At 37.9% G+C, this 19642-nt stretch overlaps 1 protein-coding gene across 1 annotated transcript in view; it reads right to left on the reverse strand.

The window, feature by feature from the left end:
• The window catches only part of chchd6b (coiled-coil-helix-coiled-coil-helix domain containing 6b), a 49568-nt gene that overhangs the window by 12877 nt on the left and 17049 nt on the right, over positions 1-19642 (reverse strand). The window contains exons 5-6 of the mRNA XM_053636157.1: positions 16663-16746; positions 6061-6131 (exon numbers count right to left, since the gene is read on the reverse strand). Of these exons, the coding sequence (XP_053492132.1) occupies positions 6061-6131; positions 16663-16746 (155 nt within the window). The remainder of the gene's footprint in view (positions 1-6060; positions 6132-16662; positions 16747-19642) is intronic.

Consider the following 19642-nt stretch of genomic DNA (forward strand, 5'->3'; position numbering starts at 1 on the left):
AATGAAAAAATCCACCCTGAAACACATGAAACATGTTTATATTGAATTTCGTTATTATTAGTGAAGTTTGTGATGTGTTTAACGATTCTGGTGTCAGCTTGTTGCCTGATGATGTATTTTTGTTAGAAGTTAGCAGTTGTGTGCCAATTTGACGCCCAGGGGGACACTGCTAATGCAGGCACAATGGCTTTTAATAAGAGAAGAGCTTTCAACAATCTCAAAAGCAAGTGATAACAGTCCAGTTTTGTTGTTCACTCTTGAAAACAAAAGCGAGAGAGAAAGAGCATATAGTGGAGATAAGCTGGACTGCATGTTCCAGAACGCAATGCAGCACTGACATTTTCAGTGGCATCCAAAAATTATTTTTATAATGAAATTGAGTGGACTTTTTCCGTTTAAACTCCTTTCACTAACATGTTGGTCTATTTTCACTCTGGTTAACCGTTTCCTACATTATCTACAAAGTGAATTTATTGGAATGGAGGTCACTGCAACACACCCAACTGCACTCACTTTGAAATAAATACACTTTACGCTTGACTTGGACTTGAGTGTAAAGGACTTGACTAAAATACTGCAAGATGTAGCATGTCTGTTCACCCTGCTGATCAGAAGAGAATTAAATGCAACCCAATATTTCAACAGACATAGCGAATACTGCTGAAGTGCTAACTGAATGAAGGTTCAATATCTACTGCATTTATATTAGTGCACACCCATATGAACGGCATACGGCTTTCAGAGCAGCCAATGTAAACTACATCGAGGTTTTAGAGCAGCTCATAAAATGTACATCGCACCCAGCCCTTAGACCAGCGTATGTGCATCATACCAAATCAATCAGACAGCTAATGTGTGCTGCACTCAGCATTCAGGGCCTCTCGCATGCTACCTAGCCTATAGCGTCAAGGTCGACCGATTTATCGGTTTTGCCGATTAATTGGCGTCAATAACCGATTGCTGGAAATATCAGTTATCGGCAAAAAGCCACGCCGATAGTTTTTCCCGGTTGCATCAATTTGCGGGAGCGGCTGGGAAGGGTCAACTGTCATTATACAGTATGAGAGCGGCAGAATTTTGTTGTGTTATTTGAAGTGTTTTTTGATTTATTTTGGATGTCTCATTTTTTTTTGGCTCAGTTTGGATGTACATCTTTGATTTATTTCATTGAAAAAAGGTACATTACATTTTCATAGTACAGTCAGTTCTGTTTATTTTTGTAATAAAGCTCAGCAATATTTTACTTTAAGTGTTATAGTTTCATTAAATTTTAAAAACTATTGGTATGTTCAATGGTTAATCGGCAGGTATTGCCCAACTTAGTTATCAGTAAAATCCACTATTGGGCTACCATTACTATAGAACTCATTTGAACCATACCAAGCCTTTAGACAACTTATATGCATCATCCCTAACCTTTAGGGCAGATAATGTGAGGAACATGCAGCCTTTAGGGCACCCCACATGCATCATAGCCAGTTTTGTGCACCATAACCCTCCACTTTTTGCACCCCAAGCCTTTACAGCAGCTCATATTCACCATACATAGCTTTTTTTTTCTTTTTTTTTTTAAAAAAAGGTCTGTCACATTACTTTACCACTACACATGTCTCTGATGTTTTTCCACATTCTCAGAACCTGACTGGTTGGACAGGCTACATTGAGTAAGAGAGCAGATACCTGCTAGATTTGATAAATACACCACTCATTCGCTATTGGCACAGAGAGACTGATTAGAGTCGGAGATGATACTACAGACGTACTGCGACCAGCTGCGTCTCGACACAAGATAAGCAATGCCACACCCGGATGAAGGGTGTCATTCATTATTCTCTCACTCTACCTCAGTGGCTGGACAGTGAATGGAGACACAGTCATGTAAAATATAAGTGCACCCCATGGACATATACATATTTGGACAAGCAAACAATTGATCCTCTTTGAAACAGCGAACATTCATAAAGTTGATGCACTGTATAAAATGATACAAAAAATTGACATTTCGTAGTAATTTTCTCAATTTAAATTAACAAAAAAAACCAAACAGATCAGTCAAATGGAAAAAGTAAGTACACCCCTATATTTATCACACCTTCAAATCCATAAAATTAGAATCAGGTGTTGAAGATCGGGTTCCAGTGATCAGAACCTGCTTAGGGAGTGCAGGTGGAACCTGTCTTATTTATACCCCTCTCATATCTAGTGTTCCCTTTGTTATTGAGGTGTTTGGCGTCATCATGCCAAGATCTAAAGAGTTCTGCAAGGCCTTCAGAAAAAAAGGTTGTGGATGCCTACGAGTCTTGCATAGGATTTAAAAAGATCTCCAAATTAAATTGAAATACATCATTCCACTGTAATGAAAATCATCTACAAGTGGCGCACATTTCAAACGACTGCCAATTTGTACCGGACTGGCTGTCCCAACAAATTCAGCCCAAGAGCAGAATGCAAAAAGAAGCTTCCAATCACAAGATCTGCTAGCAAGTCTTGCAACTGTTGGTGTCAAAGTGCATGCTAATACACTCAGAAAGAGATTACACAAATTTGACCTGCATGGGATGGTTTTCCATGGGGTGTACTTATTTTTTTCATATGACTATCAGCGTGGAAGGGACAGAGTATGGCAAAGTAGCTACAGCAGAAGAGAAAAGGCAGGAAAGACAAAGGCTTGGACAAAGCTGGAGAGACGGAGAGTAAAAATGACGGCCAGTGTGGAGGCTGAGAAAAAGAAAAGGGTGAAAAGCACTTTCATATCTGTGTGTGCATGTGCGAAATGGACAGCCTTGTCTGCTGTAATGAATGTGCTGGTGCAAAGAGAGAGCAGAGTATGTGCAGCCTAATTGGCTTCAGTTATCCATCTCTCTACTGACCAGGAAACTATTGTGCTACACACAAGGCTTGCACGCGCACGCACACACACAGTTACAAATATAGAGAATTTTCAAGAAATGTCATAGCAACCAACACATTTAGAAAGTGTTAGCTAGTTCTCAGTTTATCGTCTTAGCTCGTTCTCAGTTTGACTGATTGCTACTTCAAATGTCATTTCAATCAACTGCCCTTTAATGTTGAGCGTGTGAGTGTGTGAGAGAGAAGAAAGCAAAGTGAAAGACATGGGAAGGAAGAGGAGAAAGATCCTCAGGAGGAAATGCACTCAGAACTTCACTGAACATCTGGCTACACCAGACATTTATGTCAGTGTTAATTAAAATTCTCATCAAAGGGCATCGTCTTCATTTCTCTGCTCAGATGTGCCTCGTGAATCATGAGTGTAAGGGTTCTTAGTGGACTTATTATAGATTAAATGCAGGCTTGAGGAGTAACGGAAGACATGTTACGCAATCAGGAGACAAAAAAAAAAATTGCCCACTGTAATCTGTTACAGTTACGCCAAAAAACAAAGTAATCAGATCACAGGTACATTTTGTATTAATTAATAAAGAAATAAATACATAAATACAATAAAATAAAAAACGGAATACTATCAGGACTAAAAAAAAATTTAATTTAAAGCAAAGAAGTTAATCTTTTGACACAACTCAATATAGACAACTGCTTGATTATAGTTCTGCTCCTCTCTTGCCAGTTGTGGTTCACATGTGTAAATAAATTTTATTTAGCAAATAAAAATTAATTTGGTAGAAATTAGCACAAATTAACCTCTGAAATGCTTTTGTCAGGGTGACCATACATCCTCTTTTTCCCGCATATGTACTCTTTTTCGGACCTTAAAAAAGCGTCTAAATTTAAGAAAATGTCCGGGATTCGGCTTTAGTTTCATTATGATGTGCTTATGGTTTAATACTGCGACATGTGTGCGCATGTTTGCATTGCTTTAACCCTTCTCTGTAATTCCCGCCTTCTCGCACACCAATTGGTTGATAAAAGGCTTGTAGCAACTACTGGCCAAATTCCTGCCTCTCAACCACTAGCGTACTCTCAGAGAACGCGTGAAGGTGAAGCGCTGTTGTGTACCACATCAAACAGTTGCTTCACAACAGCAGCAAATGACAGCTCTCCTGAGTCAAAACAATGCCCATGGCCATATAAGGTCATTTTTAAATTTCATATGATCACATTGCTTCATATTACATGGTCATTCAAATGTGTAAATGATGGCAGAAGGTGCACTCATGGCATCTGATATTTTATTTTATTCCATGGACATAAGAATGTAGGAAAAAAAATGTCAAACGTGGACAGAGTGAAACCTATTTTATTTATATATATATTAATGTGATGCTAATATTGTCTTTTTCCAGTGTATTAAAGTCTGCATTCATAGTACAATGAATGAAGACTTTCGTTTCCCCTTTTGTGATGTAACGTTACCCGCATCAGGGACAGTGATCTTTTATTTATTTATTTATTTCATTAAAACAAATCCAAACATTGAACATGTTTTAAACTTTAAAATAAGCTCTAAATAAAAATATTTTAGATCATACTGCTTTTCTCTTGACTTTAATTTGCATATGTGGCCTTGAAGGAATCCAAAAGTAATCAGATTACATTACTTTCATATCGTGATACTGGGATTATGTCACTGATGAAATTTTTTTATGAAGTAATTTGTATCTGTAACGGAATACGTTTTTAAAGGAACCCTCCCAACCCTGATTATATGTGTAATGGTTCTTAGTGGACTTAATATACATTGTGTGTGTTCTTACTAGGGCTGCAGTGACACAGCATATCATATCGTTTTGTTTGTTACAAGGCGCTCAGTATGTCTATGCATAGAACAATACTTCCAACAGACTGCATAACAAAGTCTTATGATATATGAGGTGTAATAAACAGTTAACTTAATCAAGCTCAAACTCCCGTCACTGAAAAAGTAACTTCCTTTTTACCTAGAATCAGGAGAGGCTACAGGGGTTTTAAAAATAAACATACACACTCGTGCCTTTGGCTGCGTGACTTCAGCTAACAGCAGAATGTGAAATAAAGCACTCCATACTTCAGACACCCCCCACCCCCCTTGAGATTTACACAGGCAAGGTTGCCAGGGTTACATTTTTTTATCAATCGCCAATTTTATTAATTTTGAAACAACAAATCAGAAATGCATGTGTGCTTCATGGTGAAAAACGAACACTGGAAACTCATGGTACATTTTCAGGCAATGCTGTATCGAGATTATATAGTGTCGAGACACCACCGTATCGTAAATGATCGCAGTTCGTAGAGTGCATATTCTAGATTAACTGTAAAGGATGTTCCTTCATTCACTCAAGAATATAACAGTAAAGATTGTTTACACGCTTATTATAAATGTAAAGATTCTCGGTACACTTATTCTAAGTTTATAACTATAAATCTTATTCTTTATTTCATTCTAGATAAGTGTAAAGTATTTTACTTCATTTAATCAAGATTATAAATGTAATGGCTGTGAATGCTGTTGTTCCTCATTATAAGTGTAAAGGCTGTAAACACCATAATTCTAGATTATGAATGTAAAGGTTGGTTAGGTACTTTTACGTAATTTAGATTATAAGTATAAATGTTGTGCATGCACTTAGTACAAACTGTATGTGTAAAGTTTGTGAACACAGTTATTCTAGATTATAAGTGCAAAGATTCTCAGTGCACTTATTCTAGTTTATAAGTGCAACAATTATTCTTTATTTCATTCTAGATTATAAATGTAAAGTCTTTTGCTTCATTTAGTCAAGATAGGTAGTAAGCTGTAAGATATGAGTGCAAAGTTTGTGAACAGCATTATTCTAGATTACAAGTGTAAACGTTGTTACTACATCTGAAAGGTTAAACTACAATTCAAATGAAATTAAAATAAACATTAGTAATGTATTGCTTGATAATAAACATACTGTAAATTAGTGGTTCCCAACTCTGTGCCTAGAACACTTTGGCAATTTCCCTGCTTTCTGCAAATTTGCTCAAACTAATCAGATTATTAACACGGCCTTTCTAAGTCGATGTGTGTGAGTAAGAGCAGGAGCAAGGCTACCCCTGGACCAGGCTTGGAAACAAGTGAAAGGGTTGTTCCATTTACTCTTATATGATTATGAGTGTAAGGGTTGTTGCACTTACTTAATGTTGGTACCAGCTTTGGTTGCTGCCTCGTTGTACATCTGGGCTGTCTGCTGGTAATATTCTTTGTTCTATCAGAGAGAAAAAAAGAAACAATATTCACTCGTTTTGTTGTTAGATCATAAATCTCCAATGCACAAGTTATGGTTAATAGAACTTTTTGAAATTGTGTTTTGGCAGTGGTGCCTCTCCAGTCTTGATAGCGGAGGAAGCTGTGGTTCTCTGATACAGAAGGCCGTGGTTAAATAAAGCCATTAAAGTGCATTTACACCTACATCAGCTCATCAGTTTGGTGGAACAGACTGTGTGAGACGCAGTTAAATTTTATTCAGTGAGACAAGCAGTGGCATTCAAACTGCAATCATTGAGAGAAAGGGTGAGACAAAGTGGGAGAGAGGAAAAAAAAAAAAGCTTCACAAAAGCTTCATTCTGTAGTCACTGAACCATTTTTGTGGATTTTGACACATGTTTTAGATCACTGTCCTGCTCGAAGATCTAACCATGACCCAGTTGTCGCCTTTTTAGCAGATGCAGCCAGATTTAAAATTCCCTGGTACTCCTATGATTCCATGTATCCTAACAAGGTTCCCAGGAGGAAAAACAGAAACCCTATATCATCACAGCTCCTCCACCATACTTAACAGTGGGGATTAGGTTTTTTCGGTATAACCATTCTTCTTCTTACACCAAACCCACCTTGGGTGTCTGCTGCCAAAAAACAGCTCTATATTTGCATCATCTAGCAAACTCCAGGCACTTACTTTTGTGGTTAGATGAAAGAAAAGGCTTTCTTCTGGCATGTCTTCCAAACAGACTGTTGGCATGGATGTGGTGTCTAACTAGAGACTGTCTGGAGACTTGGTGACCCTAAAATGCTACCATCTTCTCTAAATCTCCAACTGTGATCGTTGCTGAAATGTCCGGAAAGATTTCTCTCGTATTTCCAGTGTGAGATTAAGCCAATTAACAACAAAGACATTTTTTCATAACCCAAACAACTTTTTTTTTTTAACCCAGACAATGCTATTTTATGCATATATGTTATCTATTTGTTATATGTTCATAACCCAGTACAAACAAACCAACATCTCCATTTAGACATTGTTATAATCAGACATTATGTTCAGATAAGAAGCTTTCGTTATTGTAATTTAAACAGACTTACATTTTTTAATTTACAAAAGCTTCAGCGTGACTTAGTCTCAAGCGGCATATAAAACAATTAGAGTCAGTGTGCCACAAATCATTTAGCACAGTGGCATTAAAATCTCAATCTCGTTGGTAATCCCAAATGCGGGTTCAAACGACTGGGGCGGTTTCATTTGGCGGGATAATTACAGCCATTATTCCCAGTCGGAATACGGAAAAAAAAAAGAGCGATGGACAGAGATGAATAATTGCAGAAAGAGAGTGAGAAAAGTATTGGAATCAGAAGCAATCATGCACAATCTCACCACTAAATTCCTAGGACTCTCAACACGAAGATGTTCATTTTAACATGTCACACTCACTGAGCTCCTATAATCCTCCACTCTGACCTTTCAGTCTTGGAGGGAAGAAATATCTTCTTTTTTTTTAAAATATATATATATAAATGCATTCCACTTCCACAGTATGTGCTCGTTCTTATTTTTCTCTCTGTTCTCTCCCCTCTTGACCATGGCTCTCTCTAGTCCTTGTAATTAAAGTCAAAATCTGCACCTTTGAAGCTGCTTATGTTTATGTATACGTTTTCTGCATTCTCAAGACTACAATATCGTACGTACCACAAGACCTACTGTTGCGCACTGCATGCGCGTCTCTTTAATTAAATGTTGTGTCGGTGCATATGAAGTGGTTAGGTCGGTTTGAGGAACCTTCCCCCAAGCTTTGAACAATGTTTGTGTCAGATAAAATAAAATAAAAATAAAAAAAAAACACACAATGCTATTCATAAAAGTGGAATAAAGAATGAGAGCATACCACTATCTCTGCCAGAGGCTTAGGAATAAATGAATGGGCGATGGAGAGCAGCGCTGCGGATTTGAGGCTTAAGCTGAGGGTACAGATGGAGGTGGAGGGTTAGAGGGGTAGTCCTTCACTTCTCTTGCCCAGGTAAAGTCTCTCTTGCTGGGTTGGATATCACCGCGACAGCCCGTCGCCCAAAATCCTCCTCCTTCAGAGATAAGCCGTTGAGGCTGTTTTGATTACCGCCGCTTACAAATGCACAAGTGCTTAAGAGAGCGATTTGAAAAGTGGTGACAAGTACATGAATGCATGGACACACACACATTTGCACACACACCTCTTTTTGGAAACACAGTGATGGCACAGAGGAGACCAGTAAGATTAAGTGTGTGTGTGTGAGTGTGTGAGTGTGTGTGTGTGTGTTATATCTGCAGCTCACTCAGGATTACTCTCTGTGGCAGAACTTAACAAAGAGAGTGCCGGATTAGTGTGTGTATGCTGAATCTTAAAAAGCCTGTGTTTGAGCTGCCGATCAAAACACTTTTTGCAAAAGCGCACACATACACAACCGTGCAGCGCACACATACACAACCGCGCAGCGCACACATACACAACCGCGCAGCGCACACGCGTCAACTGAGAGGAGATTAAAGGGCTCGCCTCAATAGAGCGAGGGATGGAAAGAGAGAGAAAATGAAATACTTTTTTTTTTCTTTTTTAAAGTGTCTTTTCATACGTTTCTATTTGGTTGTGTAAGCAGGGGAGTGCATCAGAGTTCGCACCTGTATTATGCGTGCGTATGCATGCGTCTTCGTGTGTAACTATGACTGAGTGAATGTGCAAATGAGGGTTTGAGAGTGGATAACAGAGTGTGTGCGCGTGTGTGTTTGCGTGTGCTGGTACAGAATGCAGAGTGTGCTGAGGTAAATAGACCAGAGGGTGTCTGTCTGGGTCTAAATGGACTAGAATTCAGAGAAAAGCTGCTGTCAAAATGTTATGTACCTTCACAAAGCAATGAGTTATATGTGCGTATGGGGGAGAAGAGATGAAGCTTTCTGCACGACTGTAGAGAACTGCACAACAACAAATCATGTCAAAGTGTTATATAAAAGCAAAAGTGCCACAAAAAAATGAATTAGAATTATTAGTCCAGTGTGTAACTTATACTGCATTGAAGTAAAAGGTTACGCTCCAAAAAATATTTTAAAAAAAAATAAAATAAAAAAATCACAAATTTTGAACTACTGAAACTGTATTTTGCAATGGAACTAGGCTTAACTATTGCATAAACTCACTGATAAATTTACATGACACTCATTAGAAAAAAGGAGGATTGACTGTATTTTGAATGGAAGATCTGTGGTCCTTCTCTTTCTCATTTCCGAGCTCTCCCTCTTTCCCTCTGTATTGCTAACCATAGCGTTTAAACGGTTTACTCACATGTTAAATACCCAGAATGCCGCAGGGTGATAAGGGAGCACGGGAACAGCAGTTATGAAGGTGTGGAGGAATGAGAGAGAGGGGGGTAAAAAAAAAAAAAAGAAAGAAAGCTGAAACAATTCACCTGCGCAAGTCGAAGCTCATTCATTGCGCAAATAGAGCGGCAGCCCTGGTGACTCTCAGCAGCCAATATCTCTGCTCCATTTCACTCTAGAACTGCAAAACACACTTCAGGACAAGCTCGCAGCCTCCGTCTCACAGGAATTAAGTGAAGCCTACACTGACTATAATAAAATCCTACTCCATCAAAACAATGAAACACTACATTCACGGCTTCAAAGACAGCAGGTAAAATATGAGCAGATGTATTGTTATATTGGTTGCCAAGTCTCTGTCAAAGAAGCCTATCTATAAGCAGCTCAAATTAGTTTATTAAAGGCATTCGTCCAACATAGATAAAAAAAAGACGATACATTCAAACCTTCCAAAAGGTAATGCCATGGAATTAATAACAATAATAATAATAATAATAATAATAATAATAATAATAATAATAATATTAATAATAATAAGTAGTACGAAGAGGAGGAAGAAGGAGGAGTAGTAATAGTAGTACTAAGAGTAGCAATAATAATAATAATAATAATAATAATAATAATAATAGGAGGAGGAGGAGCAGTAGGAGGAGGAGGAGTAATAATAGTAATATTAATAGTAATGAGTAGTAGCAGTTACAGTAATAATAGTAGCATTAATAGTAATAATAGGAGTAGCAGCCATAGCAATAGTAACAGTACTAGTAATTGTAATAGGAGTAGCAGTAGAACTAGTACTAGCAGTAGGAGTAGAAATAATAGTAATATGAGTAGTAGCAGTAATAACAGTAGTGTTAATATTAATAACAAGAGCAGTACCATTAATAATAATAATAATAATAATAATAATAATAATAGGAGGAGGAGCAGTAGGAATAGTAGTAGGAGGAGGAGTAATAACAGTAATGAGAAGTAGCAGTTGCAGTAATAATAGTAGCATTAATAGTAATAATAGGAGTAGTAGTTGTAGCAGTAGTAACAGTACTAGTAATTGTAATAATAAGATTAGTACCAGTAGTAATGATGATGGTAGTAGTAGGAGTAGAAGTAGTACTAGTAGTAGTAGTAATAAAACTTATATTAATAGTAATATGAGTATTATTATTATTACGCCTAATGGTACTAAACAACAACAATAACAACAACAACAGTAGCATTAATAGCAGTAGTAACAGAAGTAGTAGCAGCAGTAATATTATTAATAGTAATGAAAGGAGTAGTACCGTTAGTAATAATAATAATAATAATAATAACAATAATGAGTTGCAGTAGGAGTAACAGTAGTACTAACAGTAATAATAGAAGCAGTAGCAGAATTAATAATTGTAATAACAGTAGGAGGAGAAGGAGGAGCAATAGAATAGTAATAGTTGTATTAATGGTAATGAGTATTAGAAGTAATAGTAATAACAGCAGTTTTAATAGTGATAATAGGAGTAGTACCATTAGTAATATTAGTAATAATAATAGCAGGAGGAGGAGTAGCAGGAATAGTAGTAGTACATTTATTCATTTAGCAGATGCTTTTATCCAAAGCGACTTACAAATAGTAGTGGGAAGAGGAGTAATAGTAGTAATAATAGCAGGATTGATAGTAATAATAGGAATAGTACCAGTAATAATAGTAGTATTGATGGTAATAGGAGTAGTACCAGTAATAAATAGTAGTAGGAGGAGTAGGAGGAATAGTAGCAATAAAAATAATAATAGAAGTAGTAGCAGTATTAATAGTAGTAAGAGTATGAGTAGTAGCAGTAGTAGTAATATGAGTAATAGTACGAGTAATATTAGTAGCAGTAGTATAAATTTACTGCCAGTTCAGTTACAGCCATTTTCTTTTTCTTTTCTCTTCCATCTCTGCACAATAAGCTAGCATCAGTATACAGTGAATACACCGCCTCACACTGCATCTGTGTGAACAATATTCATACAGCCATGCTGTGAGTAAAAGAACAGGAAGAACTCAGCCTTATATAATGTATAACAGCTAACCGGCTTACTAGGTGGCAGAAGGAGGACACATTACAGAAGGATAGCCATATGCTGAACTCCTCTCTCTTTTTCCAAAGAAAACATTGTTTTAAATGAACATTTTTAAAAATTCATCTTTTTTTAAATATTTACTGTGCTTTTGTTGGGATTTTGGGAATGAGTTTATGTGCAATGCCCACGGTCTGATTTTATCCTGCGATTTGTAACATATAAAATCAGCAGCCATACAAACATATGAATATAAAAATGCCTCAGCCATACCAGTCAAGTCACATTTTTTTATTGTGTAAAAATTGCAGCTTTAGGGGTGTTCGACATTAAAATGAAGTTAAATAAAAGAGTATTGGACTGACACACTCACTGCACTGCTGAAATGGAAATTAAACAATGATAGCCCATGCTACAATTTTGCGATAACTCTACAAATGCTCAAGACTGGAAAGCAGGTTAAATCCCTATTTTACAAACAAACAAACAAAAAAAACAACAATGATAATAAAATGTGAAAATGAAAAGTGTGGTGGAAAAGGAAAAGAGTTTTCTTGGAGGTTCAGTGACTCAAGTATTTGTTTTGTTTTTGAAACAAATTCTACAGGTTTTCCCATCATCCATCTTCATGATTTCTTTACAGATAAGTTGTACTGTATGCTCAGCACCATATGAAACCTACTGAAGAGCATGAAGAAAAGAGAGCAAAACTGCCAAGAATCACAGCAACATTCTGAGCACGAGCTTGGTAAACTTGGTTACTAGCATTAGCAGCAGCTTGTCATTAGGTAGTCATGCACCTGCTCGTTAGCTAGCATAGCCAAAGCTTACAATGAACATAGGACTGTTGGGTTTTTTTTGAAAGCTTAGAACATTAGCATACTATTTAGTTATACTGGCTTATGTCGTCATTTTTATCTTTGTGAATTATTTAGTAATTGCTGTGGGATGTGCTTTGCATAAAAGTTTGAGGCCATTTTTACAGCAGAATTCATTTGTGCTGATTGCTCCCCTTTTCCGTGCTGATTATTATAAACACTAGCAATATTGCATGTGAGGAAAACATTATTCCTGGTAGGGTAAATGCATATTATTACCTTGTTAAAATGAAGCTACTTTGTTATTCAGTTATTATAATTTTGTGCCCTGGCCACAAAAGAAAGATGTGATCTTTAGGGGATACCACTATAATTTGTCCATTTGTGAAACAGCCATCAAATGTTGTTTACTTAAAGCCTGCCAATCGAAAAACAGCCTAGCTGTGCTTTGATTATTGTGATGTTGTACTCTTCTGTAGTAAGTTGTTGTATCCATCTTGTTGATCGACGTTGTTTCAGTGGCTATACACACGCAGTGATTGCGGATTTAGAGTAAAGTGTTGTATATGCATCAGAAACTGGACAATCAGTAAACGATGTCAGGTTACATGTTCACATTATATGCGTATGCAAGGAACGTGAGGCAGTGTTACCGAGGCAACAGTGAGGAGTGCGAGTCCAGTCGGTGTGTTCAGCTTTTTAGCTGTTTAAATCGGGCCTCTTGTGGCTTTTAACAAGTTTTAAATGATTGTTTATTCTTAAAGCATTATTAAAGGGACAGCGAGAAGAAGAATTTGTGACTGCAGTAAAGTTGCCCAGCATTTGATATTTTTGCCTGATATTTGATATTCTGCAGCAAGGAGGTTTTTGAAAGTAACAACATGCACACATTATTCATTACTTATTATCTTCTTATTTAAGAAACATTAAAAAAGACATTATCTGGGCATGACTGCAAAGAAATATCCTTGCCCATTCCACCACCCATCCAACCTCACAACTATCTTTACACTGCAACCCTGATCAGGACAATGCGGTTACTGAAAGTGAGTGAGTCAGTGTGAGCTTCTGGTGACTCAACCGCACATACACACAGCGTGTGAGCAGCTTCCGATACTGAAAGCAACCATTTAAAAGGTTATTATATTATACTAAAAGGATTACCAATCTGATTCAATCCAGTAGGGCATTCGGATTGTCCTCAAATCGGTTTACTCTATTCCTGCTGTGGTGTATACATGAAGATTATTCCGAATGAGCCATCAGTCTGATTATTAACCGATTAATAGGCTGCATGCAAACGTAGCTAGTGTCTGCTGTTTGTTTATCAGCGTGCACATTAAAGTCCAGCTCTACATTTAATTTGGAGACGTGAGTGTGTAGAATCCAGAAGGAACGCTGGCACAGAGACCCTTCGTGACTTCCAGCACCGACAACACCATTTTTATTTTACATTCTCTAACATGATTTTCTTTTTTTCCTTCTCCTTCTACCTCTCTCTCCTGCTGCAGTTCTTTCTATTGCTACCGGTTCAGAGTGGCATGAAGGACGTGGGTGTTGACAAAGTACATCTTCAGCTCAAGGTCAGGGCTTTTACTTACAGAGAGAGTCGCTGAAAGAGTGCTTTCGTAACATCGGCGTGGTGGCTTTCAGCCGCTGACTCATTAAACACTACGCAGCCCTAATTTCTTGAAAGCACAACAGGAGTCATTGCTCACCATCTCTGACTCCGGGTGTATTTATTTGACGACCACGCTCTGTAAAGCAAGACTGATAAGCACAGCACCTCAAAGTGGACCAAATTGGATTACATCCACAACCGGCTTTTTCAGAACCGTGCATTTACGAATGCAGCCAAATAGAAAACAAACTGGTCAGGGCAGCCTAAAAAGGTCTTCAAACACATTTCTCCTTGGAGGAAGGCTGCATGCAGTGGTTTCAAAAGAGGTGAGCATTGAGGAAGCAGTGTCTCATCAAACCCAAACAGCTGGCTAGGGTAATCTGCATTGGTAGGCAGGGCAGAACAGTTATAAAAATTAAAATTAAAAATACTCTTTGCAGACGTTTGGAGTTAATTAGCTGATTAGAGCTCTTCTCAGGTCGACATTTCTGCATTATAAATTCTTTATTATAATATTTTGAGATACGGGATTTTTGATTTCCATGAGCTGTAAGCCATAATCATAAAGATTACAACAACAAAAAAAGGCTTGAAATATTTCACTTTATGTGTAATGAATCTAGAATATATGAAAGTTCCACTTTTTTAATTAAATTACGGAAAAAAAGAACTTTTCCATGATATTCAAATTTTCTGAGATGCATTATATATATAACAAATAACAAATAGTAACATCCAAAAAAAAAAACCCAAACAAACAAACAAACCAAAAAAAAAAGCTTCAAATAACACAACAAAATTGGTCAGTGATAGTTATTTATTTAGCCACTAGAGGCCGCTCTCGTACTGTATAAGGACAGCGGGCACTTCTGTGGATTTCTGCCGATAATCGATCGTTCCAACAATCTGTTATCGGTGCCGATTAATCAGCAAAGTGGATCAATCGGTCGGCCTTGATGTACAGTTGTAAAATATGACAATATGGGCAATACGACAATATAATACGGACCTTGTGATAATTTACGTCACAATACACTTTCCTGCTATATTGTTGGATTATGAAGTACGTTTTTAAAATGATTTTACTAACAATTACACACTTTCGTTGGAAGTCGGTGATTTCATGTTAAAATGTCATACCGAACCTTTAAAATTTAAAACCGCAATTTTTTCCCCCTTCATTTCCTCCTTTTCAGAGTTAAATAATTTATTTTACATATTAAATAAAAGTATCATCAAACTCAGTTTTTCCACAGGTTTTTAAGGAACACTACTGGCAGTGTGAAAATGTCTTCAGGACTCGTGATACGATGTACTTGATGTACCCAAGTCCCTTCTATATCACACATTTAAAGCAAGGATGTTAAAACAGGTTGTTAAAACCTGAAAGCAAAATATTGATTATTTTATTAGTTGTCAAACTGGAAATAAATCAACACCTTCTCTCGTCTTCGTAAATGTGTGTATTTTTATTTGCAGGGAAGTGGAGGGTGAGGATATAAGAACATAAGCAGCAAAGGGTCACTACATAATTTTGTAATTCTGAGAGTTGAGAACGCATTCTTACTTAAGTATGTACATATGTCTCAGGTGATTTGGTTTCTGTGGTGGTGGTGGTGGTGGTGGTGTTATAAACTTACAGGCAGCATAAAAGACATTCACCACATTCCAGGTCACACAGAGCATTAGAAAAGAAAACTCAGGCGGTCAGATTTATTTTCCCCAACAAGATAAAGCAGCTGTTCCATATTACCAGCGCAAAATCAAGGAGGGGGTGAGGGATTTCGACTACAGTTTGCTTACTAGTTCAGAAGCCCTTCATTAGCTGTTGACAGGTGGTTAGCTTAGCAGCTCAATCATACACATCTGCACTTGGTCGTTTCGCGTGACTTTAGTACCAGGATTATATCCTGATCGAAATAGTCCACATAATGAAATGAAAAATGAAAGTGTAAATGCAACCATGGTGTATTTACGTCTGATCACTCACACCACTTCAGGAGGTCTGAGATGCATTTTAGCCACCGTCTTGTCTCTTTAAACAAGTTGGCGCCTTCGAAATGTTAGCGAGTTTAAGTACAACCACGATTTTTGACATGACAACTATATTACTCATAAAAGACAAAAAAAACAAAACAAGGAATAACACTGGAAGCTGGTGTTTTAATGTAAGTTAATTTGCAATGCAACGATCATAGGGTCTGGAAATTCGCAGGGTTATAGTCAGGAGAAAATCCTCAAAAGGTCCTGGCTGTTTTTAGCACTCCGCCACGCCTATTCGTTTCTAACAGTCTCAGTTGTTTTTCAACGTAATGTATGCAAGTTTGTTTCGACTAGCCTTTCCTTGCAAAGTCTTGACATTCATGCAGAGTGCAATTTCAAGCCGTATCATTAGCGTGTTCCTTCTTCTGTTAATGCCCGTTTCCTTGTTTATACCTTTTGGATAGCATTAGCAGTCTTGTACTGGTTTTTCACTCGCCTCTTGTTTGTCGTTTAGGCTTCAATGTGTTAAAGCCTATTTGTTCAATACTTTAATAAATATGCTCACTGAATGCGTATTTCGCCTCACGTTTGTGCCAATGTGCTTGTAATGACAAGGCACTTTTTTGAAAAAACAAATCCACCTGTTCTCGTAGGCCGATTACACACCTGATCTGTTTGTTTGTGCTTTTGTGTGTGTGTGTGTGTGTGTGTGTGTTACCTTATTCTCCATGAGCTGCAGTTGCTCTTTGTAGAATGCGGCCAGATGCTTCAGTTCAGCGTCTTTCCTCGCTAGCTGTTTGGCCTTGGAGAGACAGTGAGAGAAAGCGAGAGAGCCAATGAGACGTAGATAAAGACACTTACAAGAGTGTAATCTCACTTCTGCTGACATTTCCCATTTAAAGAGAGTTGTAGTCCATGGAGCTTTTCAGAATTTCAGCATGAACTCGTGCCCCAGCTCTAATTACTACCTCAAATTCCTGCATGCACCTTTCACACCGCACGCCTTGCTGCAAATGTTCTGCAATGTCACTCAGTCCACACTTGAAATTAATACAACTTCCTCACCAATATCTGGACAGTTCAACTAGCAAAACAATCGTAGCGTGAAAGAGGCTTGAGGGCCATGTTTGAGGCCTTACAGAAGATGAATGGAATTATTGTAGTGTAATAGATGGGATGCTAGCGGACATGTTACGGTCACAGATGATCTGAGCGCTCATGGAGTACGTGGTGTGCACAAGTGAAACTGATCTCAGATACAGCAATAAACTACAAGTGTCATGCATTTATGTGGAACTGCCATCCTAGATGGTGAACATAGCTGTACCTGAGAGAGAAAGAGACAGACACAATGACTGAAGCTGCCTTTAAAAAGCCATTAAGCACACAAAGCGCTTTGCAGCATGCAAAGAGAGAGTAGTGGGGGGGGGGGGGAGAGAAATGATTAAAATGGATAACCTGAACATGGGCAGAAAAGACAATTCTACACAGAGAGATAAAACAGAGAGAGCAGGGTGTTTGGAGAAGTTAAGCCATGCACCCAATAATTGAGACAGAGTGAGTGTATAATTCTTGTCTGAGGGCAAATTAGAACAGGGGCCCAGGATGACGGGGCCAAATTAAATCTGATCCCTATTCTGCTCTTCATTTCTTTTCCTTCAGATGTTCATCCATAACTTATGCAGTGGAAATATGTGAAGCCATTACACCTGTCCACTGGATATCCACCAGTACAACTGGTATGACACATAAATGAAATGACACACAATGGACCAGCTTTTACAGGCCACACACACACACACACACACACACACACACACACACACACACACACACACACACACACGCACAAGCTTACAGATGCACACATAATTACATACAGTGTAATCATACTGCTCATTTTTCTTCATTCAGTTAGTGTTTGTTGGCAGGAAGGTTCCATTCACTCTACTACACAGATGATGTGCAATTTTCTAGCTGAATAGCTCCAAAAGTGTTGTGATGGAGGTGTCATCTGTGTGTGTGTACGTGTGCCTGTGTGTACACACGCTCACACTTCCATTCTGTTATAATGCACAATGAAAACACGCCATTTGAATAAAGAGAGAGAAAAGTAAGATTAACAGGGAGCAGCTTCTGCTTACCCAAGCGTTCAGCTCAGCTGGCTGCTGTGAAAAAGCAAGAAGAAAGGGGGGGGGATTGGATAAAAAAAAAAAATGGGACAGAGAGAGGAAGAAAAAAAAAAAGAGGGATATTGAAGTGTTAGAGGACAACAAGAGAAGAGGAAAAAAAAAAAAGAAGAGGAACAGAGCCAGAAAGGTGGGCGAGAAACAAAAAAGGAAGGGGATGTTTGGGGGGGGAAAAAAGATACAAAGGGCGGGGAACGAAAAAGAGAGAGAAAAGAAGAGAAGAGGACTTTAGGTTGGGTTAGGTGCTAATTTGGTATTATTGTGCTAATATAGCTGCTGGGCTGTGTGAAGTTTATCATGAAGAAAATAAAAGGGTTAAATGGAGCAACTGACTTATCCCTTCATGATTAAAAGGGCAGATCCCTGCTTTCTCTGCTCTAATAAATAGCAGAACATAATGTAATCTGCACGAAAGAGATTCTTCAGCAGACACAGACTGGCTAGGCTTATCATCTTCGGCAAAAAAATAAAAAAAATAAAAAAATAAAAAAAATAATCCCACAACGATTCTAGTGAAAGGATTAGCAGTATTACAATATAACATTAAATCTAATAGCATTTGAGATTTCAGCACACAGATACGCAGCAAGCACTACTTACACATTCATTTCTCCGTACTAAAGCCATACCAACACATACGGGGGTTAAATTTTTTATTTTTTAAAATGAGAGAGAGAGAGAGAGAGAGAGAGAGAGAGAGAGAGAGAGAGATTACCAAAACATTAGCAGCAGTACTGCCATATTGCTTAAGACTCGTATTCACCATATATATATATATATATATATACACACATATATATATATATATATATATATATATATATATATATATATATATATATATATATATATATATATATATATATATATATATCTCACACACACACTCTGGATATGTGTGCCTTTAACACCTGAAGAAGTTCAGTAAAGAGAGTGTGAAAATGTACTGACTGATACTAGTGGCATCACAGCATGTGTGTTTGAGTCCCAGACGGAGAAAGAAGACAGCGACAGAAAAAGAGAACGAGAAGTTAGCTCAGGTAGGATGTTCAGCTCAGTCTAGACTACCTCTCTGAGGAGACAGTGGGTGAGACACAGAGACAGAAAGACAGAGAGATGGAGAAGAAGCATGGGGAGAGAACCTGCGAGTTCTGACGCAATGCAGAAGTTTAATAGCATTGTAAACTTTCTGTAGAATCAAAACCAAGAATTATTTCTCCACTTGGTCTGTGTGCTTGTCTCGGTCTCTTTCTGTCTCTCTCTCTCTCTCTCTGGAATTCCTGCACTTGATAGGCAGCACGTTCTCAGTTCTGTCTCTCGCCTGGAGCAATCTCTCTCTCTCTCTGACTCAGCTAACAAGTGAAGCAACGGTGAGCATGGCAAAATCCTTCTCTTTGCATGCATTTAAATCTCATCAATACCTTATCCCTTTGTTCTGTCTATATTTCTCTCTGTTTTTAAACCACTGCTTCTTGAACAATTGTGTGTGTGTGCGTGTGTGTGCATGTG

Source organism: Ictalurus furcatus, chromosome 11 (genome assembly GCF_023375685.1).
Source record: "Ictalurus furcatus strain D&B chromosome 11, Billie_1.0, whole genome shotgun sequence".
In the NCBI taxonomy this organism is placed as follows: Eukaryota; Metazoa; Chordata; class Actinopteri; order Siluriformes; family Ictaluridae; genus Ictalurus; species Ictalurus furcatus.